We start from the raw sequence: 27,984 nt of genomic DNA, 5'->3' as shown, positions 1-27,984 counted from the left end.
AATATGCCAATATATATTTTACAGTGCTGTTAAAAGGATTAAAGAGATGCTTATGATATGCATTTTATAATTTCTAATATTCAATAAACCATGGATAAATGGAGGTATTAATAATTATTAAAACTGCATATTTTGGAGCACCTGAGGGGTACGGAGCAAAGTCCAAATTCCTGAGAGGACTCATAAAGGAAGTTTTATACATTTTAATTTTTTTTCACTCGTAGCATCTTGGCTTATGCAAAATCATGTGTCTGTTTGCTTTGGAATGTTCATGGCTTTTCCTCCCGCATGTAGAAAGGTTGCCACACATCACATCATAAATATTCAGGGATTTGGGCACCCTTATTCTCTCTACCCTTTGGCCATGACATGCTGAGTTGTCATTAGCAAGACTTAAAACTTAAGTGGACGAACTTCTAGAATATTACTATCAAATGTATTAATGTTTACGTTGTGCAAGGGCAGTCTCTGAAAGTGTTAACAGCAATACCTCTGGATGTGATAATTCAAAGCAAAATATCATGTCCAAAGTGAGTCCGTGCTCCACGACACCAGAGCATAGCACAGGAGGTTGGTCATCATGGAAGCTGTGTCTATTTTAACTTAGCCTACAATCGTTCTGCAGCTTAGAGTGGGAACAGCCAGATGCTCGGGAGTCAGTGAAAGGGATCCAGCTGGGATACTGTCAGCTCCGAAAACTCACAAAATGAGTTTCAAACCTGCTTCCGCTCGTCACTTTCCTATTTCTAGCTCTGTTACTACTCTTCTACTGCAATTTTAAAGCACCTATGATTTTTTTCTCCCTCTTCCATATCATTCCCATCAAATTGGGGATCTTTTGTTTGCCGTTAATTCTACATTCACAGTGTAAATCATTCAGGCCCTCAGCAGCCCTTACCTGGACTATTGAGGAGCTTTCTGGAACACGTGCCCCACCCCTCTCCTCTTGTCTGTCCAGTGTCATTCTAAGCTCATTTTAAGCATGATTTTCAGCACCCCACTCCCTTGGTCTTTTTTTTTTTTTTTCCAAGTGGCTTTCCAAACTTTTTGGCCTGCCATCAGAGCTCAGATATATGGTCCAAACCTGACTTTAAACTGATGTCCTGCCAGTCTCCTACAGTCAAAGTGTACTTAAATTAACACCACATTCCTAGTGTATTATCTGTGCTCATTTCGCTTTTCTCCTTGGAAAGCTTCACTCTTTCTATTGTTCTCTAGGGTCCATCTCAGATTCTGTCTCTCCAGATGTGATCCTATATCTTTTTTTTTTTTTTATTGAATTCTTGTAGTACTTTGTACTTTTTTAATGGCACATTAAAATTTTTGACATATATTATAGTTGCTTATATGTTTGATATCAATATAACTAGACTTTAAGCTCTTTAAAGGAAGAGACTATATTTTATTCATTTTTTATAACAATCACCATCACCCTACTCCCACTCAGAATACTTAGCATGGTCCTTTGCTCTTAGTAGTCACTTGTTAAAATGTTCGAATATGACGATATGATCCCTGATCACAGTGCTTAACAAACAGTAGCTTTCTATAGATATCTGTGGAAAAAATGAATAAAATGGCCCTTCTGAAGGTTATCAGTGCCATCTTATTCATCATCCCTTATAACTAAAACATTCCCCTCCCTTGGCTTCCATGACCCTGAGCTCTCCTGCTTGCCCTCCAACTTTCATTCCCACCCCTTTTCAGCCATTATCAATGGATTCCCTTTCCCCACTCATACTACAAGCTGGTATTTCTGAAGTTCCAGTTTTGTTCTTCTGACTCTGTGTTCTCTTTGGGGCTCTAACTGTTACTTCTCTGTCCCAATTTCTCACATCTACACACTGAGCACCAACCCTTACCTGCACCCAGACACAGAATTCCAACTGTCTTTCCACAAGGATCCCTTTCCAATATTTAAAATCATGACATTTGTCTTTTATCCATTTCCATGGTATCAATTAGCATGGTGGTAGAACATTGTTATTTTGCAGTCCAGAATTTATTTACGTATATTCTAGCAATTATGCTTTATTTTTCTGCTGGGAAAACCATCAATCCTTCTCTCTCAGTCATGAGTGTTTCTCATTTCCTCAGTCCTATGTACCAGATTTAACTAACTAGGATTTTCTATTACTCTGGCAACAGTGATTTCTTTAAGGATGGACATAAGACATAAATAAGATCAATCAGAAAACAAGAAATTTTGCTTGAAATTTCAGGGAAGCAGATTCTTTTTTCTACCATTCCAGCTATAGTGACAAGATGACCCTGGAACGGCTGGGAACCACAAAGTGAAAACTAAGAATGATGCCAACTCTAGTCATCTTATTCCTGAAAATATTTCCCTCCTCCAATATTTCTCACTTCTGGAAATAGCATGACCATCTATTCTGATCTCAGCCTTGACATCTAGGGATCCTTCTTGACACCTCCTTCACACCCTCAGTACTGTTCATTTTGTTTCCAGAGTATATCTGACATGTATTCACTTCTTTTTTTTTTATCTCCACAGCTTCCACTCAGTTCCAAACCACTATCATTTCTCATCAAAGTTACAGCAAAAACTTCTGAGTTGTTCCATCCATATCCACCCTTGCCATCATCCAAAGCACTTTTCTCTGAACTTGTTACATGACCTGTAAAGTGTTTCATGATCTGCCTACATGTCCAGCTTCAGCTTTCATTGATCTCTCAGTTAACTTCTTGGAATTCATCAAATTCCTTCCCTTGGCACATGCTGTTTCATTTGCCTGAAGTATTCTTCTTCTGTGACTGGCTAACTCCTCTTCATGATTCAACTTTCTGCCCAAAAACTACTTCTTTGTGAAAGGTCTCCTTGACTTTCTTGCCTGAACTCCTGTTTGAAGCTCCTATGGCACTCTGACCATTCTTGTAGCATTGCAATTAAATGCTTATTTATGTAATTATTTGTTAATGTTTGCTTTCCCTCCATATACTGCAAATGCTTTGTAGTCAAGAACCATATCTTGCTCTTTTTATATCCCCAGTTCATGGAACAACATCTGATATATAATAGATGCGTAAATATTTCCTGTATGAAGGAATCAAAGATGTATACCTATCCAAACTTAATTCATTTCTTGTTCCACAAACATACTTCCATTTTTGTTTTCCTAATCTCAGTTAAGTACTCTTGCTCATTCTTTTCCACGCTCACACAAAACCAGCCTTAATTTCCTATTTTTTCCAAACCCATTTTTCATAGTCTGACTCTCATTAGGTCCCATTGAGTCTGCCACCATAAGTTTTTCACATATGCCATTTTAATTTTCACTTCCACTGGTATTAACTTCATTCTGACTCTTAATTTTAATCAGGAAGATTTCAATAATCCCCCTGACTCTAGGTCTTCCCACTTCTGCCTGGGTGATTATCCCTAAAATAAATTGATTCATATCATTCCCATCCTCAAGACCTTTAAATGATTTTTAGTGCTCATCTAATTCCAAAGAAATGTATCATTCAAATTCTATAGCCCAGTACTTCAGTTCTTCACAGTTTGGGGAAACCTACCTGTCCAGTTTCTCTTCCTTCTATACATTTTGTGCTCTGTACACAATATTCTCTTTGCCATTCTCAAACTCTCCATGGGTTTTTCATTCCTTCAGTAAGCCTGTCCCTACCTGCCATCAAGCCCTCTCTGATTAATTTAAAGCAGCACAGTAATTATTCGTCAATTGACTTATTGGGGAGCTCTAGGATCCTGTATTACCAGAACTAACTTCATGAGACTATTAAGGGAACAAACATTTAGGAAAGCATAGTGTTCTATTGTAGCTACTGATTCTGTCTTGAACTATATTTATTTGACTTTAGTAGGAGGCAGTTTAGCATAATGATTAAGAGTGACAGTTGTGGAGTCAAATGGGCTGGGTTTGAATCATTTTCCATCTCTGTGACTTTGAGAAAGTTATTTAAATTATCTAACCACAGTTTCCTCCCTAATTAGAAGAAAGGAGTTTACACCTCATAGACTTTCTGTGAAGATTAAATAATATAATATATGTAAAGCATGTAGAAGAATTGAAGTTTTCCATATCTGTTATTGTTTGCAGGTAGATTTCTCCCACCAGCTGCAATACCCTTGGAACCAGAGTCCAGTGTACCATATAGCTTTAAATTTATATCTTCAAAGTGCTTCATTCAAAGCAGTCCAATATTTAATTGTCAATTGATTTAATAGGAATCTCTAGGATCCTGTATATCTCAAGGCTTTGAATTACCAGAACTACCTTGATAAAACTATTAAGAGAACAGAGACATTTAGGAAAAGAAAGAGGGAATAATCATCAGAATTCCAAAAATGTGGAAATTATGTAATAAACAGCTCAGGGAATATTTTAATCACAACCATACCTAGTAAAATGTAGAAAAAATTTTGTAAACAAAGCGAACTCTTCTAGTAAACCATAAATAGGGCTTAACATGATTTTACCAAAGTGTTGCTTCTGATAGAATTGTTTTCTGGAAACATGGGCTAAGAGCTTGATAACGAACTAGCTGTGACCATGAGTATCAAGTAGAAAGTTCTGCATATCATAACAGAACCCCTTATAAATCCTTTCCTTTAATTGTAAGTTATTGAAGTATAAAATTGGTGAGCATTGTTCATCTTTCATAATTATATTTGTATTTAACTTTACACTAATAATCTCAGTTCACCCTATTACTTGTAAATGTACCCTGCTACATCCTCAGCCAAGGCCCCAGTTCCATCTTCCTTGGCCATTTACCTATTTTAGGCAAGTCAATTGAATTCTCTGGGCATCATCTTTACAAGGAGGAAGTTGGGTTTGATACATTGGTGAGCCCCTCCCTGCTCTTGCATTCCATCACCACTAATCTAAGTGACCCTATTCTTCCCATTCATTTGTAGCAGATATTTTCACAGCATCTACCATGTGCTACTAGATATTTCTCTAATATCTATCATGCAAATATCACAGCTTTCTGACACTGAACATATCATTTACAGTGAAATAATATTCTCAATTCCTTTTATAAAAATTGGGATACTATACTAATACCACACAATCATGGGAATAAAAGAGACAACCCACCTTGGCTGTTGGATATAGCAGGTGTCAATAAATGCTTATTTCCTCTGGCTATGTGAAAATCCTCTCTAAATATCAAGATTCAATGTAAATATTAACTTTATTTGTGACGTCTTCTTCGACCTCTCTGCACATTTTTAGTCTGAACCTAGCAAAGCATTGCATTCTTGTCTATTATAGCACATATACACTGGTCGTATTTTATTGCAATTATTCATTATATATCTGTCATGTCCAAAGCTTTGAACTCCTGGTCAGGTGAAATTCTTACTTTTCAAATCCTTAAACTTTTAGCTCTTAATATAGGGTTAGTTCACTGAGTATGAACAGTTGATGAATGGATGAACAGATGAGTGAATGAATGAATTTCAGGCTGTAGGGAACTGGGAGAAAGCCTCCTGTCTCCTCAAACACTTTTGGTACTTGCCAGATGATAGCTGGAATCCTTTTAACAAAAAGTCACACAAGTATTTTGATTTCATCATAAAAAAATAAAGGTTGAATGGCCTATGCACAGGACCAGGTAATTTAGACACCCCTTTTGGGAAATGCTGCATTGTACCATCAGCTGTTTCTAGTGTTTTTAAAAAGTCAGCTCAATCTACCCAGTTCACTAACAACTTGAATTGTATTAAAGACTTTCCCTATCTACAGTTTATATCTTAGGAATACAAAGCACCAAGAGTTTCCTAGCCAGAAATTATTTATTTTGATTTTAAAAAGGGGTTACACCAGAGCTTACAGCAATCTAATGTAAGCCACAAATGCAAGTTACGTATGCATATTTATAGTTCCTAGTAGCCACTGTAATAGACAAAAAGGTGAAATCAATTTTAATAATGTTTTATTTAACCTAAGAAAAATATTGTTTTTGCATGTAATAAATGTAAAATTTTGAAGTATGTTACATTTTTTAATAATTATTCTTTGAAATCCAATTTTTACTTACAGCACATATTAATTCAGACTAGTTGCATTTAAAGTGTCCAATAACCACGTGTCTAGCTGTTATTATATACAACTCTGCAAATCTAGATGATACCTAGTTCTTTTAACAACCACAAGTCAAGGAAAACCAGATTTCTTCCCATAAAGTATTATCACCCAGGAGATAAAATGTTTTCCTAGATTAGTTCATTTTAGGTTATATAGGTGCTCTAAATAAATTTTTTTTCTTTGCCTAAGTTTCCAACTGATCCAATGCCTAATGAATGTCTCAGAAACTTGCATTTTTAAAATGCAGCAGCAGATGGGTTGGCTTCATCCAGGTGCTTTTAACCTGATGTTTCATAAATTCTTCACGTCTCCCTCCAAAAGACTACTCTGAAGTTCTGAGGGGCTAAGATGTTTGACGATAAACTTTGGCTAGAGCTGAGAATCGTTAGCAAAATCATAAATTAAATTTACACTTCTTTCTCCAAAACTGACTATTCCTTTTTGAAAATCCTTTCCTTTAATTATAAGTTTTTGGGGTATAAGGTTGGTGAGTATTGTCTATCTTTCCTAATGACATTTTTATTCAACTTTACACTAAACTCAGTTCACCCTATCACTTGTAAATGTACTCTGAAATATCCACAGTAAAGGAAAAAATATGGAAAAAGTACCTTTTTAATGTGGCCCTTTTCAAGACATTTATCTTTATAAAATATTGGGACAATTTTTTAAAACAATTTTGGATGAAGGCATAATATGCATATAATGCACATAATCAACTCAGGCAAATCATATGCTGAGTCTGATTAGTGATCTTAATTTCAGTATATGTGAATCAAAAAGAAAATACTCAAATTGCAAGTAGTCAAGAGCGGCAGGACATGGGCATTCCCTGTCAGCATTCTGAATATAGCCAGCTTGATAAATGAGCTTTGGAATCTGCTTTTAAAGCCCTCTTAAAGCTTTATTTACTTAAATAGATCAATAGCTCTTACGGGTTTGAAAATCTTAACAATTAAAAATTTGTTTCCATTTCCCTGTTGCTCTGGAAAAGCAATAAGCCAACATTTATGTATAAGCTCTTTCCTGAAATTTCCAACTGGAAGGAAGCCCTTAAAATCTGTTAAAACATTTATTATAGTTCCATTATTGTTTAGTAATGCCAAAAATTAGGGATAATTCCCATTTCTATATATTTGGGCAGTAGCCAGATAACTGCATTTTTTTTTTTCGGTTGAGCATTTACTTTCAGGGTACTTTATAGTTTGAAGCACCTATGGAAAGAGTGTTAGAATAGGAATGAAAAGACTTGGACTCTTGTTCTGGCACTGCAACCAACCAGCTGTGCCAGTTCTCTAGGATTCAACCTGCTTAACTGTAAAATGATGAAATTCCAAAGAAATAGTTCTAAGTCTCCAACCCAATTATACTGTGCGACTTCAATATAATTCTCAGGCAACAGGGGGAGAAAACATTTAACTACTTTCTCATTGCTCCTCAAACCAGACTCCTCTCCCTTCTTTACCCTCAGCTTGGACACCTCTTGGACTAATAGGAAACACAGAAGCCATTAGAGAGGCTTCACTCATTGTTCACCATTAAATGTGCCAACCTGTCTGCATCTGCACACACATTCCCTTCCCTCTTTCATAAAATAGACAAAAATGAAATCTATCAGTGTAAAACTTCTCACCTCAGCTTTAGATCCAGTCACCACTGAACTTTTCAAAGACTTTATTTCTATCCACTTCATACTTTTCCCTCCTCCTCCATCATTCATAGTGCATGCAAACTTGTTCCAAAATCGCCCATAAAAGCAAAACCCTTCCTTAATTCCAGTTCCTTTCCCATCTTTCATTTTATCTCTCTACACAGTCCCATCTCCACTTTACAACCACCATTCTATACTTATTATTTCCATTTTCTTACTTTCCATTCTCTGTTCAGCTCACTTCAGCCTGGGTTCTGCTCCCACCGACTCACTTTAACTTTTGTTAAGGTGAACAATGGCCGCCACATCTCAAGCCTCAGTTATAATCCTCATGTTGCAAGGCAGCAGCGTCTATTAACTTTTCTGACACCACATTCTCCCTCTTTTCAAATTCCTCTCTGGGCACTACTTTCCAATCGTTTTTGTTCTAGCCCCTCACCCACCATCCAGCCTTTGAATATATACTAGCCGAAGGCTCTTTCCTGGATCCTCTTCTCTTCTAACTCTATCCTCTACCCCTGGGTGGTCTGAATTAGTCATGTGGCTTTAAATAACTTCTAGTTAAGGACTGTGCTCACATTTAGATTTCTAGCACAGCCCTTTCTTCTAAACTCCGGATTTATCTATCTAATAGTCCACAACAGCTTTCTGTTTGCATGTTTTACAGGCACATCTAACAATTCACAAGGAGATTCTTAATGTCTCCCCATCCTACATTTCCCTCTCTCTCTCTTACGCTGCCCTCCCCCTCTCTTTCTGTCTCACACATACAGTTGTTTTTAATTTTTTATAATCATCCATTTCTCAAAAGCATAAATGAGAACTCTATCCTAGCAATTCCAAAATCTAGGAGTTATCGCTGATACATCCCTCTACATTGGCATCTAAAGCAACACAAAGTCTAGTCAATTCCGTATTTCAAATAATTCTTCTTCCTCTACTTTTAACATCTCTACTATCTTCCAAGTAAACATGTATCATTTATCTTGGTAGCCTCCTAAAGAGACTTGCCACTTCTTAACTTGTCTGACTTTGATACATTTCTAAACTGCAGCTCAGACTTTATGAAACTTTAAATGCAAATATAATCTTATCACTTTCTTGATTAAAAGCTTTCAATGGATCCTATGATAATTAGGGGGAAATCAAAATGTTGTAGCATGTATATAAAGACTTTTGTGATTTTTTATCCTTTCCTTTCCTGCTTTTCCACATCACCCAAGGACCTCTTGCTCTGGTTCATGTTCCATATTCCAATTACCTTGGTTCCTCAAACACACCAAGCATTTCCCATCTGGGGACCTTTAGCCATTCTATTCTCTCTGCAGACACCTCTTCAGCTAGAAATCAGGGGGGTCAGGTCCCTGTTTTCATTGTCATGAGCCAGATGCTTCTGAAACTATTGCCACCAATGTGAAAAAAGTTCTGTTGTCATTTAAGGCTGTTTAATATGTCACAATATGTAATTGCTGATTTATGCAATAATTTGTTCTGCCTTTATTTTTTTTTTAAATTAAGCTACAGAAAATCAGAGACAACAGTCATTTTGCTCACCGCTATATCCTCAGGACCTAACCTGGAGCATAGAACATAGCAACTGTAGAATCAATATTTGCTGATGAAATCTCATCGAAGAAAGAAACTGAGGAATATGAACACCTGGACCAGGAGAACGAGAACAGGCACCCAGTGCTCTGAACTTCCAATAGAGCTCCTTTCCCCACCACAGCATCCTTCCTCTGCTTGTCTCATCCCAACCCAGTGCAAACCATGGAGCTCAGGCACATCAAGAGTCATTGCTGATGATGCCCATGCTGGTTTGGCCCCATCTCTAGAAGCCTGCCACCTAGGCTGTGCAATCTCACCACCCAATTCCCAGGACCTTTTCTGCCTTCATTTGGTTTACAGAGCTCCTCAATAACCTCTGAATTCCCCTCTCCCAATTCTCCTGCATTTTTTAAGTGTAGTGCATATCTTTAAAAGAAGCTACTTTCCCACTTTCCTATTTATATTCCTTTCTTTTCTTAGTCTATGGAAAACGATGCTAATTATGCAGTGTTCTTTATTCCCTTAAGTTCAAGCAAATCTATTATTTTCCACCTTAGAGTGAAGCACTGAAATGAAGTAAAGGATTTAGATCCATGTACCATCTTCATTTACTCCAGAAAATTTCAAAGCCAGTTTAAGTAAGAAAGAGTGGATGTTCAACTTCATCAATAGAGCCATGACCTCTCACAAATGTAATCAATTGAGCAGAAAAATAAAATACCAAGAGGATGAAATGTACAATGTACGCATTGATGTGATAAGCTGTACTCTGTTAGTATCAAGAAATTTTGGTGTCTCAGTAGGTTGTGTGATATAAGAGGTAGCCACAGCAAATATAGAAATTAAACCAAAAGCACTCAACAAAGAGATGGGAAGAAAAACTCCACCATGGTAAATGGGGATACACTGCAAGTGATGAGAGAAAAACCTTTTCAGACACTGTGAAGTAACTGAAAAAAAACTAAAAACAAAACCTTGAACAAAAGCAATAATTCACAGATGAATTTCAGAAGCAATTTTCAGACATAGCGTATAGCTGATTGGCATGCCAATCTAAATGAATCCAGGATCAAACATCCCAGAAACTTTCCACTGGCCCTAGGCCCAAATCCTCCAGGACACAGAACAAATCAGCTTTGATTCTCAGAATGTCATTCCTTCACATTTCCCTCTGTGTTCACTTAATGCCATCTTTTTTTTTAATGCATTATGCATTGTGTTCTGTTCCAGTTCTGTCTTGTGATAATTTTTCTTTTTTAAAAATAATCTGATGAATATTTTCAGCATGCTGTGTAAATAAGGCTTTTTTTGATGTTAGGAGCTATTTCTGCTCTAAGTAGCAAGGAAAATGATAACTAAACTTATGAATTTAGGTAAGCGAAACTTTAGATTTGCAATAAATTTAAGTAATTGTCTGAATCTTAGATATGGTCATTATTCATTTAGTTCTTACAAAAACCAAAACAAAAAAACTGTCTCATAGTTAGCTGTAACAAAAGTCAAAGAAATTTATTTCCTGAGTTCAAATTTGTTTGTTTTAAGTTTTAAACAAATACAATAAATGAATCCATTTTAAAATTCAAATTTATGTAAAAAGTTAAGATAATGATTACCTCTGGAGGGAAGTAAAGGCGGGTATGATCAATAACAAACATACATGTAAAGAAATGTTATCAATAATGCTGCATTTCTTATGATAGCTTAAACTTTGGCTATACACTATTATAGGATCTCTGGATGCTAGATTTCATAATACAAATTTAACAAGAATGTTGGTTATAACAAGATAGTTTTACATTAATGTAGTTATCATATTTGCACAATTTTTGTGTTTCAGGTTCCTTCATGTCAAATATGTGGGAAATGAACTTAGATACTATAATATATTAGTACACCATTGACAAATACTGCTCACAACTTGATACATATGAAAATTATATAAAGAGTTTAAAATATAGGAATTGAATTTAGTGAAAGAAAAAAATTACTTTCCTGGGTGAATACCAAATTTTAGTCTGATTTGTGACCTGTTCTTGTAGAGTTGAAACTAGCTGGCAGCCCCTGGAGATGACAGGATGGAAATTACGCTCTTCACAAGAACTGCCAGAACAACAAGTGTGTGTCCATCCAACATGCATGGCAGATTCTGAAGGTTAGTCATTATGGAAATAAGATGCAAATGCATGGAGGGTCATGACATTGTGACCTTGACCCTAAATCAAGGCACTAGAAGTCTAAATGCATGTCAGTGACAACTAGACAATTGTCAACTACATGCATGCATGCAGACACACACACACACACACACACACACACGTGCTTTTCTTTAGGTGATTTAGGTTTTTTATCCCATCTCTGTTACTGATTCCACCTTCTGGTCTTAAAAAAATCTCTAAAGTCTACCAGGTTCTTGTCCCTACAGTAAAGACACCATCTCTGCTGAGAATAGAGGGTATAATGAAAGCAGGTGGAATTCTTTGGGAATGTAGTACATTAAAATTATAAGCTGCTGTTGCTGTTATTAACATCATCATTATTATCATTATTATCTCAATTCATCAGAGTAATCCATCCAGGAAAACAATTGGCAGGAGACAAGTAGAAAAAGAATTAAGAATTTAATAGCCCAACCAAAAATAATGAGAAAAATCAAACACATCTATTTGACAGAAGAAAAATTATACCTCTTTCTCCCAACATTGCTCCAACCAAAATATTCCCGGGACCTGGGATGTGCATATGAAACCAAAGCACACTGACAGTCGCATCCAAAATCCGTTATAAGAGCATGTATTTTCTAAGAAAGTGTATGCAAGGTAATGTTAGCAATTCCAAAGCTGAATTTCAATGATCTCAATGGTTTTACAACAAGCTTCCCTTCAGATGTATACAAGTAAAATATGTCAATAATAAACAAATAGAAACCACACACTGAAAATGAACTGTATAGTAAAGTGGTAGAAGCATGCAGTCATAATTGTGGACCAGATGTGGTTATTGAATATCTAATATGTAACAAGTCTGTTATATAATAAATGTTGCATTTATGTTTAGAAAACTTCCATGAGATTAGTAATAGCATGCTATTTTGCAGATCAACAGGAAAGTCACTTGACGTTGTGGTTGGGTTTGTGGTGGCAGATTTATACTTCCCTCAAGTATTAAGACCTCCCTCAAGGCTTTTCTTTGGCCAGTGTATCTTGGGAACAAGGGCTAGGCTTTTCCCTGGTCCTGCTGCCCTGGCCACATGATCATTGAATTCTACCCAACAGAGCTCATCAAGCCCAGTCGGGAAGCAGGAGGAGACTAGGTTCATTGTTTTTCCAAGATGCTCTTTTTTTTAATTTTTTTTTTTTTTTTTTTTACATGGGCAGGCACCGGGAATCAAACCCGGGTCCTCTGGCATGGCAGACAAGCATTCTTGCCTGCTGAGCCACTGTGGCCTGCCCTTCCAAGATGCTTTTAAAGCTGGTCCTATTTTACTTAGATTATCTTCATTCACAAGTTTTTATGTGCATATGTTTCTGTTCTCACTAGACCAATCTTATCAACCCTCTACAAACACTCCCTTATTTCATTGCCCTCTCCATGGCTTGACACATGTTAACGGCTTTACTTAGGACAAGCTCTTCTCTCCTCTGCCCATTGGAAACCTGCCCAATCTCAAGGCCCAGATGAAGATCCCCCTTGTTGAGAAGTTAATCTCAATATCTGGATCCCTCACTGATAACTATCATTTTGAGCTCTATTTGTTGTCTTGTGTCCTAAATTCATTGTCTTTTTGTCATATTATCCAGTGATCATTTGGGAAGGGTGTTTTAAGTCTTAAGGCTAAGATTTAAGCTTTGAGGGCAGGCACAATTTAGACTGGGTGCCTTAAACTGCACATTCTGAGAATGTGAGGGTGTGCTTGCTGATTGATTGTCAGTGTCTCTTCTTGAAAACAGATAAAAAGAGTGATGGTAACCTGGCCATCCTGCCTGACTCATACACTCAGAGGTGGGGAGCAAATGATGAGGTCAGGATTCATCCTTTTTTCAAACTTTTCTCAAGTTCTATAAATGGAAAAGAAAAAAGCACAGACTTTGAAATAGGATACTCTTTGTTTTTAAATACCTACTCCAATGTTAAATAACAGTTTGACCTTAGGCAAAATTCTTTTTCCTATGTAAATCCTGCTATCTATGATATTCTTAACAATGAAAGCACCTGGACCATAGCTAACTATTAATAAATTGTATCTAGTATAATTTCTATAGGGTAAGTAAATAAAGGCACCCTGTCTCCTAAAGTGGTTTCCTTAACCATTAGTATTTCCTTTGGGCCTTTAACTGCATGATTTTGCCCATATTAATTATAGATGAAGAAGTAATAGAAGTTAGAGTTGCTTCTCAGAGGTCTTAATGCTGGTGCTAAAAATTGTGGAAATGAATTAAGAATATAGCAGTCATTGTTGAAATTTAAATATTTAATTGATGCAGCTGTTATTATACAAGATACAATAAACATTGCTTCAAAAGTTATTTGGGTAGTTCAAGCAAAACCAGCCAAGTCTGAAAGATGTTAATTATCTTTATTAGAAGTATTAATTTGTACTTTCATTTTGGCATTTGAAAGTTATTTATATACTCATTTTTTTTAAGATGTTATTTTATGGCATAAATGGTAGTTATCATATTTCCACTGTTTGGCTTGTTTAACTTAACTAATCACCTAATTTATCCTGTTACCTAATATATTATGATAGAGTTTCATCGCCTGTTGCTGGTTTGAAATTGTTATGTATCCCCAGAAAAGCCATGTCATTTTAATTCTAAACTCATTTTTATGGGGCAGGCCTACTGTACGGAGGGATCTTTTGATTAGGTTGTTTCCACAGAGATGTGAGTCACCAAATAGTGGGCATGACTTTTTGATTAGATTTCCGTGGAGTTGTGAACCTGTCCATTCAAGGTGAGTCTTAATTAACTTACTGGACTCTTAAAAGGCCCAACACAGAGAGCAAACACAGACATCTGGAGATGCAGATGGAGCTGAGAGAGATTTTTGAATCCAGAAGTTGGGAGAGAAGAAATCTCTAGCTTCAGAAGATGCTAACTTAAGAGATGAAATCCAGAATTTTTCCCTGGAGCAGCTAAGTGAAACCACAAATACTTAGAGAAGAAGCCACTGGAATCAGAAGCCCAAAGCAATGGGGACCAGCAGATGCCAACTACGTCCGCGGCTGACATCAGCTTTTCTTTGGAGTCAAGGGTATCTTTCTCTTGGTGCCTTCATTTGGACATTTTTATGATCTTAGAATTGCAAACTTGTAATTTAATAAATCCCCTTTACAAAAGCCAATCCATTTCTGGTATATTGCATTCTGGCAGCTTTAGCAAACCAAAACACTGCCCTTTCCCCAAACCAAAAGAAAAAGAGAGGGAGAGGGGTCTTATGGCACCAGTGTTCTCCCATTCATTTCTAGGCTATTTAATATTTATGTGAACTCTTTAATGTCAATATTATGGTATATTATATACTTGCTAATGTATACCTGAATTAAATAAAAAGCTAACTCGATATATACTATATGAAAATAAATGAAAAAAGAATGAGCCTAACTAGTATTGATTAAGGGAACTGGACAAAGGTTGAGTGCCAGTGCATCACATGGAGAGGGCAGCCTCTAGGTCCTGCCAGACAAGGAGCAGCAGGACAGAAGTAGAGAAAAGGCAGCTGCTAACATTCAAGAACTCACTACTATTGTTTCCACCTTTTTACAAATAAGGAAACAATAGCTTATCTAAGAAAAATAACTTGTTCAGTACCACAGTTATACTGAGTGTTTATAAGAAAAAAATCGTCATTTTAATTTGACTGATATATATATATATATATATAAATACTTTGTATTAAACATAAGGCTTTGTCCATCAGTGAAGAAATAGGCAAAGTCACACAGTTTCCCCTATATCTCTCTTCTATCTCTTTCCTTCTCTCTCATTCTCTTCCTTAGAGTACACTAAAATTGATTCTTTATATATTACCATCTACTTATCCTTGCATTATCCATCTGGCATGTTGAAATGTTCATCTGCAGAGTCGCTATCTGGTAATTGGAGTGGTTAGCTAAGACAAGTAAATTAAATATTTGACCAACTCTCAGTCTAGTTTTATAGGTGTAGAGACATCATCTGAATAAATAATTAAGAAAAATATGCATATATGTATATCTTAAAATGTATAAGTGAAATGAAATTTGGTGTGATATTTCACAACTGAAAGGATGTTTCTGATCCACTTGACATTTGATCATAGAGTTTTTGTGGCATTCATCATTTGTGCGTGTGTGTCAAAATCTATTCTTGTATTTATTAAGGCCAAGATTAGACATTTTCAGGCTGGATGGCTGAACCATGTCACCCATCTACTAACATTGAGTGTTAGCTGAGGGAAAAGTGAATATACAAAAAGTTGGGTTGTTTGGGCATTTTGAAAGTGTATATTCAGAGATGTGGCTAATTATGAAGTGAATCCAGAGCCAGTTTGAACATATTAGCAAGTGCAATGCACATGAAGGAATTTGACTTCATTCATATCATGTTTTAATCAAACCAAACTGTCAACAAGTGGATGACAGATGCAAACATCATCACTTAGGAATCTTAATGTTTCTAGGACAAAGATGTCAAGACCATTTATACTCTTGGATAAGGGCTAGAATCCAAAAGCAATCTTTCATGGGCTCTAAAGAAAAACTTCAACCCATTTCAATTGCATGTAGATGTACTCTAGACTAAAACTCATAAGATAATGGTAAAATTCACCATTTTTTTCCCTCATACCATTATCAATACTGATGAGAAACAGACATCTATTTATGTTTTTTTCTGATAAATGGTATGGTATGGTTTTGAGAAAAATAACTACATTTCTCACAGGAAACCAGTGTTGCTTGAAAATGAAATTGTGGGTTACATAAGGAAGATCTTCTTTACTTGGGCTCTAGAGAGCCCATCCATAAGTGGGTGTCATTACGTGCAGAAACTTCATTCAAAATTGGTCTATATGGCCAAAACAATATTATTTACATCTGGAGAAATGTCTGTGCTAATGCACTCCAAATCTATAAAGGTGGTTAGGGAAAAGGACTTCTGTTTTGGTTCTTTTTTTTTTTTTTTTACTTTTTGAAGTTATTGTGAAATTATTAATTTATTCTGAGGATAGGGCCAGTGTAATCATCTGAAACTAAAGACTACAAATCCCCTCTGTTATGTATTTTGGTCCTGGACAGAAATATTATCAGGTCACAGATACACTAGCTTCCAGCTCCGTACATTTTAAGTAATTCTTTAGGATGTTTCTTTTACTTTGTTGCTTTGAACTAAATAATTATACAGATTTGAATAATAAAGATAATACTTTGGTGCAGCTTTCATTACATATAGTATCTCACCAGTGTTGCTATGGTATGGATAAGAATGTATAGTAGGTGAATTTCCACACAATCTTGCAATTGGTCTAGTTGTTGCCATGGTGAGACAGGAGTGCACAGAACAGGTATATGTCTTGGTTGTTCTATAAATTTCACTCACTCAAAGCATCAGATTTATTAAAAAGCTAAAGTTATGATATATAAAACAGTTGTGATATGTGGCCTAGAGAAATATGCAATAAACTCACTCAATATATATGATTTAGAAATAGAAAACTTAAAATATTTCAAAAGACTATCTTGTTTAGTGGGGGAACTAAGCTTAGAAAGTTGTTCTAATAAATTAAATTTTTGAAAATTCCTATAAGATATAAATGGATGTAATTATAGCAGACTGTATTTCAAAGGCAATTAGGCACATGTTCCTACACACCTGAATTTCCAGACTCTCGTTGCTTACCTAGAACTTTTTTTACTCAGAAAAAAAAAAACTGAGATTTTTTTGGAATTTATGAGTGTGCACACTACCAAATCAAGTTCATTCCTTTCCCAGATGATGCACTGGAAGCTGAGAAAAGTAACTCTTCTAGATCACAAAACTCAGAAAGGCAGCCCTATATCTTTAACACCTTGCCTTACACATAAATTAAAATTCATCTGATTATGTCTATTTCAAAGCAGTTTATTCAATGGTTCATTCATTGTTCTCTGCTGTATCTTCTGATATTTTTGTCCTCACCAATGTAGATGACTGTATCTGTTATAACAAAGGTTCAAGAACCACAATGTCATAAATGTATTAATAGCTTTCTCTATACTTAAATTACAGTTAATTGACTTTTCCTTCTAAATTTCCAGGTTTTAGATTAATCATGAGAACCATTCCTTGCTCAATTATGAAAGTGACTGGAAACAACCCATGTAAGCATCCATCTAATCTCTTTCAAGCCATTTATTTTGCTTCTACTTTATTTTTAAGCCACATTTTTTGTATTTGTATATTTGGAACCAAATAAAATTGTTGCCAGAAACCCCTGTGCACTTTCCTAGATAAAAAGCTTATGATTTCAGGATCCATAAAAAAGAAGTAATCCCTTCCTTGTACAGCTTTTATTTCCACTGACTTAAAAAATTTAATTGAGAAATCTTGTAATAATATTTTTATGTAATAATGGATTGCAAAAAAACTTTCATGACACTACTCAAAACACATTCTAATTATAGAATAGGGTTCTCCTGACAGGTTAATTATTGTAACATTTCATCTGATGTTAAAACAGAATACCGATCTTTAATTCATAAATTGCCGAAGGGATTTGTTTTTTCTCTAGCTTCTCTCTGCATTTCCCTGAAGTGTCTTTGGGAAGGAAGAATTGTTATTATTGTTATTAAAATATGAAGGATAAATCTGTTGCTTTGGACTGGCATATGGCTTCCCACAACTGGCCCCAGTTGTTCTTTCTAACCTTAACTCTATCCCCAAAATAGAAATGCCCGCTCTTCCTGGAGCATGACCCATCTGGTCCCACCTCTTTGCCTTCACCCATGCTTCCTGAAAGGCATTCCTTTCTCACACACTCCACCGCCATCCTATGCATCCAGTACCAGCTGCTCACATTTACCCAAAAGGCACAATATACCATGCATTTTATCAGGACCATTATTCCATTTGAGCCTTCTAACATCCCTTGAGGCAGATACTATTATTAATATTACTATTTACAGAAGAAGAAACTTTGACCAGTTTCTCATGTAGAAAATGATAGATCTGGGATTTGCATCTAGGTAGTCTGACTCCAGACCTCACATTGCAGTACACTAATTAATACTGTGATACATTAATTTTTAGTGCCAATAAAGTTTTAAGATCAAGATGTATATAGCATTTCTCCCATAAGTATTTCCAACCTGTCTCCCCTTGTCTCTACCTCTGTGTCTCTCTAAGGTCACGCTCTAATTTCTCACCACTGATAAAGTTAGTTTTGCATTCATTTTGTTTCCTCCACTGGGCAGGTGCTTTTTGAAGAAAATACTATGATTCTTCTTTACACTCTCTGTAGTAAATAGTACAATGCCTTGTGCATGGAAAGCCCTATATAAATATTAGTTATATACATTCATTATTGAAAGAATTGAGAAGTGGTTCAGCCTGTATCATAATAGGATTTAAAATTATTATTCTAGGAACTCAGGTGAATTTCGCTTACTCTGAACAATTAGGTAAAAGTGAACATAATTATTTAGGATAATACCTATGTAGATATGATTGGGTGTAGTTATGATTATGCACTTTTTATTCTTTGTACATACACATGTTGATCATCTAGATAATATTAAATAGTCCAGGAAGAGAGAAAAAATCATTTCATTATTTTTCTTGCATGATAGAAAGTTAATGTAACCCTTGTTTTTATTCTTGAGGTTAAACTAGATACTTTAATATTACTTAATGGCAACATAAATTTATTCATTAAATGTCTTGAACTTCAGAGGATCAGTGACCTGAAGAGTATTTGAGGCTTTTACCTGCTAAACAATCACTAGATGACATTTTCTACCCCTTGCTATAAATTTTGATATTATATTTCATTTTCAGAGTTGTCTGATAGAAGTTTTAAAGTCTTATTTTTGCTTATATAATAATAACAATAAAATCACTTTGGAATGATCATTTTCCCTCAGTGCCTTAAAGTCCAAGTAATCAAAGCATGATAGCTAATTATACCTACAGATTATTACTGACATAGAACAGTATCTTTTTCCAGTTCTCTTGAAAAGTAGGATTAAGCTAGGGATCCAGAAAGATACTGTAGCCATATGACTTGAAGGAGAGGAAAAAGTGGTTTGTTCACATTTAGGACCATACTAGGAGTATGCTGAGTTATTTCATTGATCCTTGGTGAAAGGAATGGGTCTCCAAGGCTTTCTTCAAAATTCACCCTACATAAATACAGAAGACGCTTGCTAGGTCTACCAACTGACTTATGATATTTTTTTTCTGAGCAGTTAAGTACTCTTTAGTTGAGTTATTCTTTAATTAGAATATGGCTATATACCATACTATTTGTTGGGTATAATTTATTGCCTAAAACTTACAAAAGAGTTTGCAGATGTGAAGTATCAGAAAACTAGCAAGGAAAAAAAGAAAGAGCAGAGTTCTCACGACTCCAATACCAAAGATAAAAAGCACCCACACATTCCTTACACACTCATGCCATGTTTCTCTTCCTGTCCTAACACAATTGCCGGTAGTGTACCTTGGGCACTGTTGCCCAGATATAAACACATAACTCTATCCCTCCTTAATCCTGGTACAAAAAAATGATGCAACACTCTCATTTTGATTTCCATCATAAAAGGAATGGGAGACTATCTCTGCCCTTGACAGATTTGACCCTCTAGTCAGCACAGCTGGGTGATCTTTTGGAGATTAGCCAGTGAAAACTGTCCCATACCCACCCCAACTTTCAACAAAGCCACATAATTTGATCTTAAACCTAGGTAAGAAAAAAAGAACTAATAAAAGGACAGCATAAAGAGGCATAGACTGCCAAAACCAACCTACATGCAAAGCAGAGGAGGCTTATGACTTTCTTCCCCGGGGAGGTAGTGCCTAACGCACGCACACTGACCATCACCGTAAAGAGGTAAAGAGAGAGTGAAATGGCTCAACGTACACACACCCCGCTCCATACCGGGGACGAGTCTCCGAGCTGCGGCTTGTGCTCTCTGAGGGCCAGGCTGAAGCTGACCGCCCCCACGGCCACACTGGCCACCCCCAGCCCTATCTCCAGCACGGAGAGCACCAAGAGGCTCCCAATAATCTGGCCGCTGGTGCACATCTTTCCTCGGTCATCATTCCTTCCAGATCAGATGAGGAAGCCAGTCATCCACCTTCTTTCTTCCACTACCGTCCTTACCACTTTCAACCCCTACCAGACCCCAAAACTTTTCTTTCTTCACCGGTGAAGCTTTATTCACACCGACTGCATTTCCAGAACCGAAGACCTCTTTCCTGGCGTGGTCACAGGCCAAAGAGCTGCTGCACCCACCCCCGGCGCGATCAGACAGGAATCACGGAAGGATTTTCCTGGGTCCGGTGGTCAGAGTGGAGGGGGGTAAGTGAACACAGCAGTAACAGGGCTTTCAGGAGCCAGGCACCCGGAACAGTCCAGCAAGCCGCGAGCCCCGCGGGCGAGGCGCTGTCCAGAGTTCTGCCGCGTCCCGCGTCTCCGCAGGGCAGCCCAGCTAAGCCCTCTCACCCTTCCAGGCTTCCTTCTCTTTCTCAGCCGCGGAGGTGCGCTTTGCTTCCCGAAGACCCAAAAGGAACTGCTCAGAACGTATCCGTTCTCTGCTTCTCGCCTCCTGTCCTTTGTTTTCGTGGTAACACAAAGTGCTCCTGCGAGTCTCAGGTCCCCAGGCAGCACAGGCGAACAGCATTCAGCATCACGCTCCTTACAGCCGCCGGGGCGCCAGGAAAGGCGACCTTGTCTGATGGCCTCTTTCCGTCTGGGTTTCTGTTCCCTCGTCGCCTTCCTCTTCCTCCCCCTCCCTCTTCATCCGATTCTCTCTCTCCTCGCAATGACCTCACTGAGGTTTAGGAGAATGGTGGAGGAGGGACAGTCTGATGGATCTGTGGGTCGAGAACCAGCACCCCTAGATAGGGCTGGTTCTCCGTCGGCCGCGCCCCTAGACCCTACCCACGGGGAGCACCGTGGTCCCCACCTTCGCATCTCCTCCCCTGCTCCCCTCTGGGCGGCTATCCAGGTGGGAGGGGAGGCGATGCTGACGTCAACGCGGGGCTCATTTCGCGTAAAACTTTCTTCTGCGTGTGCGCCGGGTGCGCGGTGAGGGGCGGGGGGCGGAGGCCGCGAGCAAAGAAGTGCGGACTCCCCAGGACTCCAGGGGACCTTCATCAGGCAACTCTTCTACCTAGAAGGGCTAGGCTCATGCCTGCTGGGAAGGAGCGGCCACTCCCAGCCCGTTTTCGGTGGGGGTGTGGCCGCTTGTTCCCCAGCCCCCAGCTCGAAGACCCCGGCTGCTGCCTGCGAGCCGCAGTCCAGCGCTCTTAGATGCACCTGCAGTCCCAGCACAGCTGAGGCCATGAGTTCTCACTTAAATTCAGGGGATGTGTATATTTAGGTACTTCATAGGAAAGGATATTATTTAAACTGTTACTTATTTATGATTTAATAATATTTAAAATAATAAATAAGTCCAGGTCATTGTACAGCTGTTCATGGCAGTTTGCCCTGGTCGGGGTCATTATGGCAGGGGGCAGGCAAGCTTGGAATTGTTGTCTTTGATAGATGTGAATTAAGCCACCTGGGAATTGCTGTTTGGTCCCCGTTTTCAGTTCCCTGGATTTACCTCGCTGAAAAATTGCAAGGTATTCCATCAGGAAGATCAGGAAGTGGGGAGATGAGGCGAGGTGTGGGTGTGGGTCATAAGTTTCAAAAACTGGGTTCCCCAGTTGGAGATGGATTCAAGGAAAATAGAAGAAAGTAGGGTTGAATTAAGGCAGCTCTCCCACAAGAGTAGGATAGCTTCACCTCTCAGTACAAACAGAATAGTGCAGAGCCGGCTCCTCTCTGATTAGAAGCTTCTTTAGAGTCCCAGTCTGGGAAACATAAAAGCTGAGGATATACAATCTATAGCCTAAGTGCCAATTTAATTTTTCTTAAATTTGAGTCAGAGATTATTTCAGAGATTTAATTCAACCCTAACCTTACAATTTTTCTTTATGACCTATTTATATTATATATATGTATATAAATATACACATATACTTAATTTAAATCCTCTTCCCTTAAAAGAAGAACAAGGACCAGGAATTACAAGTTCCTAGGCCTTAAGGAGTTTTCAGCAATTGTGATATTAGGAGAATAACTCAGGCATTTATGTTGAATGATAATTAGTGAGTTCATTTTCCACTTTTTGGAAATCCAGCCCATTAAATAGCCAATTGTCGAAATTCCTCAGTTTTTTAAAAAATACATCTTGCAGAAGTCAAATGAACAAATAATGAAGTCTCTCTGTTGCCTAACCTTTAGCTTGGTTTTAGTCACTCCTTTTCTTTTTTGAAATTTTCTTACCCATTGGGAAGAGAATAATAGCTAATTGTTGTAATTATTAAAATAAGTTGATTATGCAAACATGTAGGAAGGAGGGTGACTTATAGGAAAGGATATTAATTTCTGTAGAGAACATGTTCAGTGATGTTATTGGTAGATTAATTTCACAGCAAGAAAGAAATGAGAAAACCATGCAAGATGGTTGAATTTTCATCTCCAATTGTGATGGCTAGAAATTTGCTTATTAAATACCCTAAAGCCTAATTACATGCCTGAAGATAATCAACTAACATTGATTGATCCAGGGTCACTGGTGCAAAATCCAAAACTTTTGAAAATCAAATGCACACAGAGGAAATTAATCTTAACTTAAAAGTAACCACCAATGAGTCACACTAAAACTGAAATAGTTACAGGAATGAAAAAACAACAATGATTTGTCTTGACAATGAAAGAAGAGATAGGATCATATTTTCTTCCATGGAAGATTTTTCTTTTTATTTGTTTATTTATATTTTTATATTAATTAAAAATTTTTAAAACATGACAAGAAAGAAACACAAACATTCTTAACATATGATCATTCCATTCTACATATATAATCAGTAATTCACAATATCATCACATAGCTGCATATTTATCATCATGATCATTTCTTAGAACATTTTCATCAATTCAGAATAAGAAATAAAAAGACAAGAGAAAAAAAATTCATCCATATCATACCCCTTACCCCTCCCTTTCATTGATCATTAGCATTTCCATCTGGTTTATTTTAACATTTGTTCCCCCTATTATTTATTTTTATTCCATATGTTTTACTCATCTGTTGATAAGGTAGATAAAAGGAGTATCAGACACAAGGTTTTCACAATCACACAGTCACACTGTGAAAGCTATATCATTATACAATCATCTTCAAGAAACAAGGCTACTGGAACACAGCTCTACATTTTCAGGCAGTTCCCTCCAGCCTCTCTGTTACATCTTGACTAACAAGGTGATATCTATTTAATGCATAAAAATAACTTCCAGGATAACCTCTTGACTCTGGAATCTCTCAGCCATTGACATTTTATTTTGTCTCATTTCGCTCTTCCCCCTTTTGGTTGAGAAGGTTTTCTCAATCCCTTGATGCTGAGTCTCAGCTCATTCTATGGGTTTTCTCAATTCTCTGATGCTGAGTCTCAGCTCATTCTAGGATTTCTGTCACACATTGCCAGGAAGGTCCACACCCCTGGGAGTCATGTCCCATGTAGACGGGGGACGACGGTGAGTTTGCTTGTTGTGTTGGCTGGAGAGAGAGGCCACATTTGAGCAACAAACGAGGTTCTCTTGGGAGTGACTTTTAGGCCTAATTTTAAGTAGGCTTGACCTATCCTTTGTGGGGTTAAGTTTCATATGAACAAACCCCAAGATTGAGGGCTCAGCCTATAGCTTTGGTTGTCCACACTGCTTGTGAGAATAACAAGAATTCAACTTGGGAAAGTTGAATTTTCCCCCTTTCTCACCATTCCCCAAAGGGGACTTTGCAAATACTTTGTTATTCACTCTTCAAATCACTCTGGGATTTATTGGGGCATCACTCTGGAGAAACCAACAAAATCTCATGCCCTACTCAAGGTTCCATGTACTTATGGTGTTCAGTTAAGCTGTCTACATAAGTTATATTAGGAAATGCACTAGTCAAAATATAAATTTTGTACCAAATAAACATTTTTTGCTTTAGTCTTGCACATAAGTTAAAATTTTTAAGTATTAATTACTATCAACTTTCAACACCCTGCACTAATCACATTTCTATGTTCTTCCTCATGCAAAAACAGTTTTTAAAATTTGCACATTTAGTCACTATCATTATACACTCTAGGCATTCCTAGATTATACCATCTCAGTCTTCATTGTCTATCTTTCTTTCTGATCTCTGTTTTGCTTTTTAAAAGACAGGGATCAATGATTTTAGAATTTTCAAAATAATTTTACATTACCTGCTCTGGGATACAAACTATATTTTGCTTCCCCCTTTAAATGATATGACGATCCTCCCAAAGGAAATCCAAGGACATTGAAAATTTCTCCTGAATCATGGGACTCAAGAACAAAAAAATGGGTTCAGATTGGTATCTTACAGTCCTCAAAATGATATCTTAGAAAAAAATTATAGGATAAACCTGTAAATCAAGAGTAAACTACATGTCATACAAACATGAATGATTTCACAATTCTAGAATTTGATTTTTTCTTATGCCATAGTACATAAAAAAAAACTATTCATGAAAGACATTGATAAGTGGCTCAGTACTTCTATATTTTCAAGAAAAGCAGTAGAGTAAAAAATCACAAATTCAACACTAGCCAGCTGAGAAAAGTAAATGTGTTGCATAGCCTCAAAATAATTCTTATTAAATTGATTAGTTAATCAAAAAAAAAAACCTTCATAATTGCTCTCTTTAAGACCCTAAGTACTGCCAATGAGAATTAGAGTTTTAACTTGCACCTATTTGCCCATATTAGAGCTAGGGAAAGTTTAATAACGAGATAATGGAATATACTGGAATTGGTAAACAAATAACTCATGTTTTAAGATAATAAGCTAACATTATGGTCAATAAAATCATTAATATGGGATTAATAATTGAAAAGGCCATAAGTTTTATGTGGTTAAATTAAATACCTGAATGAAAATCTTCAGGTTATTATAAATCATATTTTTATGTTATTCTAGGCACTAGGCTGAATTGACAATGTACTTTAGAAGATAAGGAAAAGAAAAATCACAAAATGATTACAAACCATTTAATGGTTGTGAAGTGTTAGAAGTCTATTTAATACTTCAGTACTACTTACAGAAGTTGGAAAATATTGTACCTAAATACTTATTGAGGAGTTGGGTGAAAAGATTTTGCTAAAAAAGAAAGTAGAAAACAAAATATTGGAGTTTGGTTTTGTTCTCATTTAAAGATCAACAAGCAGAGAGAATTTAACCTGAATTTTTCTTTTGCCTTTTCTTGCATTTTAGTGATAATATAATTAGAAGTTATTATCCAATAGCAAATTCAACAATTGTGAAAATTAACTACAGAAAGTATAGTACTCTACTGCATTTAGGACAATTTTCCATTTATGTCCAGCATATCTTTAGGCTCTAAATTACCTTTAAATATGTAAAAAAAAGGGTTATATTTTAGAGTGATTTCTACTTTTTAATACAGTGTAAGTACTTCCAGTCCTAGTCATTATAGAATAATTAGGACTGAACTTACCCTCCCATTGTGTACACAATATACAAATGAACAGTTTTCAGATACTATTAAATAGCACACACTGTGATCCCTGGGATAAGAGAAATAAGCAAGGATAACCATACAATTGTCTTGGGTTTCTGATTATAGGCACTTAGACTATGCTATAGGAATATATTGAAAAAATGAACAGAGAACATTGTAGGACAATGTAAAACAAAGAGACATGCATATACTTGAAGTTTTAGAAAAAAGTTGGGGAAAATTTTGAAATAATAATGGCTAAATATTTTCCAAATTGGGTGAAAACTGCAAACAGAAGAAGCTCAATAAATTGCAAGTAGGATTAACATAAATAAAACTGCAAGAAGGAGAAACACAGCAAAGCACATTACAAACAAATTGCTGAAAAGTAGTGATAAGGACTAAAACTAAAAAGCAGTTGGAAGGAAAAGGATAAATTATGTACAGATAAATAAAAAGAAGGAAAGCAGACTTTTTTCAGATCAACAGAAACAGGGAGAACTTCACCATAAGAAATGTTAAAAAAATATTTTCCAAGGAGAATCAAAAGATACCAGAAGGAAATCTGGATCTACACACAGAATGCTGAGCAGTGGGAGGGTAAACATATGGGTAAATATTTTTAAAGAAACATGTTTTTGCCAGTTTTAATTTCTTTGAAATATAATAAACTTGAAAATAAATAATATTTTGGGGTTTATAACATTTGCAAGTAAAATATACGATAAGAATAGCCCAATCAACAGGAGGAACAAAATGGAAGTAGATTATTAAAGTTCTTAATTATGTGTGCAGTGACATAATGCGATTTGAAATTAGTTGAGATAAATTAAGGAATCATATTGTACCTAAACTAGAGACACTACTAAACAAAAATAAAAACAAACATAGCCTATAAGCAAAAATGTAGATAAAATGCAATGCTAACTATTGCTATATTGATTTAAAAGAAGGAAAGAAGAAAGGAGAAAAGCATCCAAGAACTGGTGGGACAAATAGAGAATAAGTAGCAATATTGTAGACTTAATTCCAACCATATCAATAATCGCAACACATTTAAGTGGTCTAACTACTCCAGTTAAAAGGCAGAGATTGAATAACTGGACAATCAAGCAAGATAAAAACTAAATGTTGTCTATAAGAAGTCCAGGTTAAAAGGATAAAACTTCCCTTGTAGATATATGACAGATTAAGGTCCTGCAGTTATATCTCCTTTAGAAAATAACTATAAAAGAAAAAAAAATTACTTAGGGATATTGTGCTTGTTTGAAACTGCTATGTACCCCCCAAAACCCATGCTCTTTTAATTCAATCCTATGGAGGCAGACCTATTGTTGGGTGAGACCTTTTGATTAGATTGTTTCCATGGAGATATGACCCCATCCATTAAAGGTGAGCCTTAATCTAATTACTGGAGTCCTTTAAGAGAGGGACATTTTGGGGAGAGTGCACGCAGAATTGCCTCCAGGAGATGCCAAGCAAGGACCCACAGCAGCTCAGAGAGAATGCCACTGGAATCAGAAGCTGAAAGTAATAAAGGACCAGGAGATGCCAGCCACATGCCTTCCCAGCCAACAGAGGTGCTCCAGATATCAGCAGTCTTTTCTTCAGAGTCCAGGTATCATCTTGTTGATGCCTTAATTTGAACATTTCACAGCCCTAGAACTGTAACTTGTAATTTAATAAATCCCCTTCGTAAAAGTCAATCTATTTCTAGTATATTGCATTCTGGCAGCTTTAGCAAACTGAAGCAGATGTGGATCAGAGAAGAGAAACAGGTAGACTCTGGTAATGAGTACATGATTGTTTAAAGAAGGGGAGTTGAGAGCTGTACAAGTAAGTCCCCATCTCTGCACTGGTAGCTTGCGCCTTGGTACAGACTATATATATATATATATATATATATATATATATATATATATATATATTGCCTTTGGCCATGTTGTGGAGA

At 36.6% G+C, this 27,984-nt stretch overlaps 1 protein-coding gene across 17 annotated transcripts in view; it reads right to left on the bottom strand.

Annotated features, from left to right (window-relative positions):
- TMEM196 (transmembrane protein 196) overlaps window positions 1-27,984 on the bottom strand; it is a 290,678-nt gene that overhangs the window by 25,545 nt on the left and 237,149 nt on the right. For 2 of the 17 annotated variants that reach the window (XM_077122248.1, XM_077122254.1), the window contains exon 1: window positions 20,389-21,101. The exons of 14 other annotated variants lie outside the window; for them this stretch is intronic. In XM_077122248.1, coding sequence (XP_076978363.1) covers window positions 20,389-20,535 — 147 coding nt within the window. In that variant the 5' untranslated portion in view covers window positions 20,536-21,101. Of the gene's footprint in view, window positions 1-20,370; window positions 21,102-27,984 lie in introns of those variants that run through there. One more of the 17 variants, XM_077122251.1, reaches the window with a different exon arrangement.

The sequence above is a fragment of the Tamandua tetradactyla genome, chromosome 1 (assembly GCF_023851605.1).
Source record: "Tamandua tetradactyla isolate mTamTet1 chromosome 1, mTamTet1.pri, whole genome shotgun sequence".
Lineage (NCBI taxonomy): Eukaryota > Metazoa > Chordata > Mammalia > Pilosa > Myrmecophagidae > Tamandua > Tamandua tetradactyla.
Note: the sequence above shows the minus strand (reverse complement) of the source record. Positions and strands in the feature narration are given on the sequence as shown.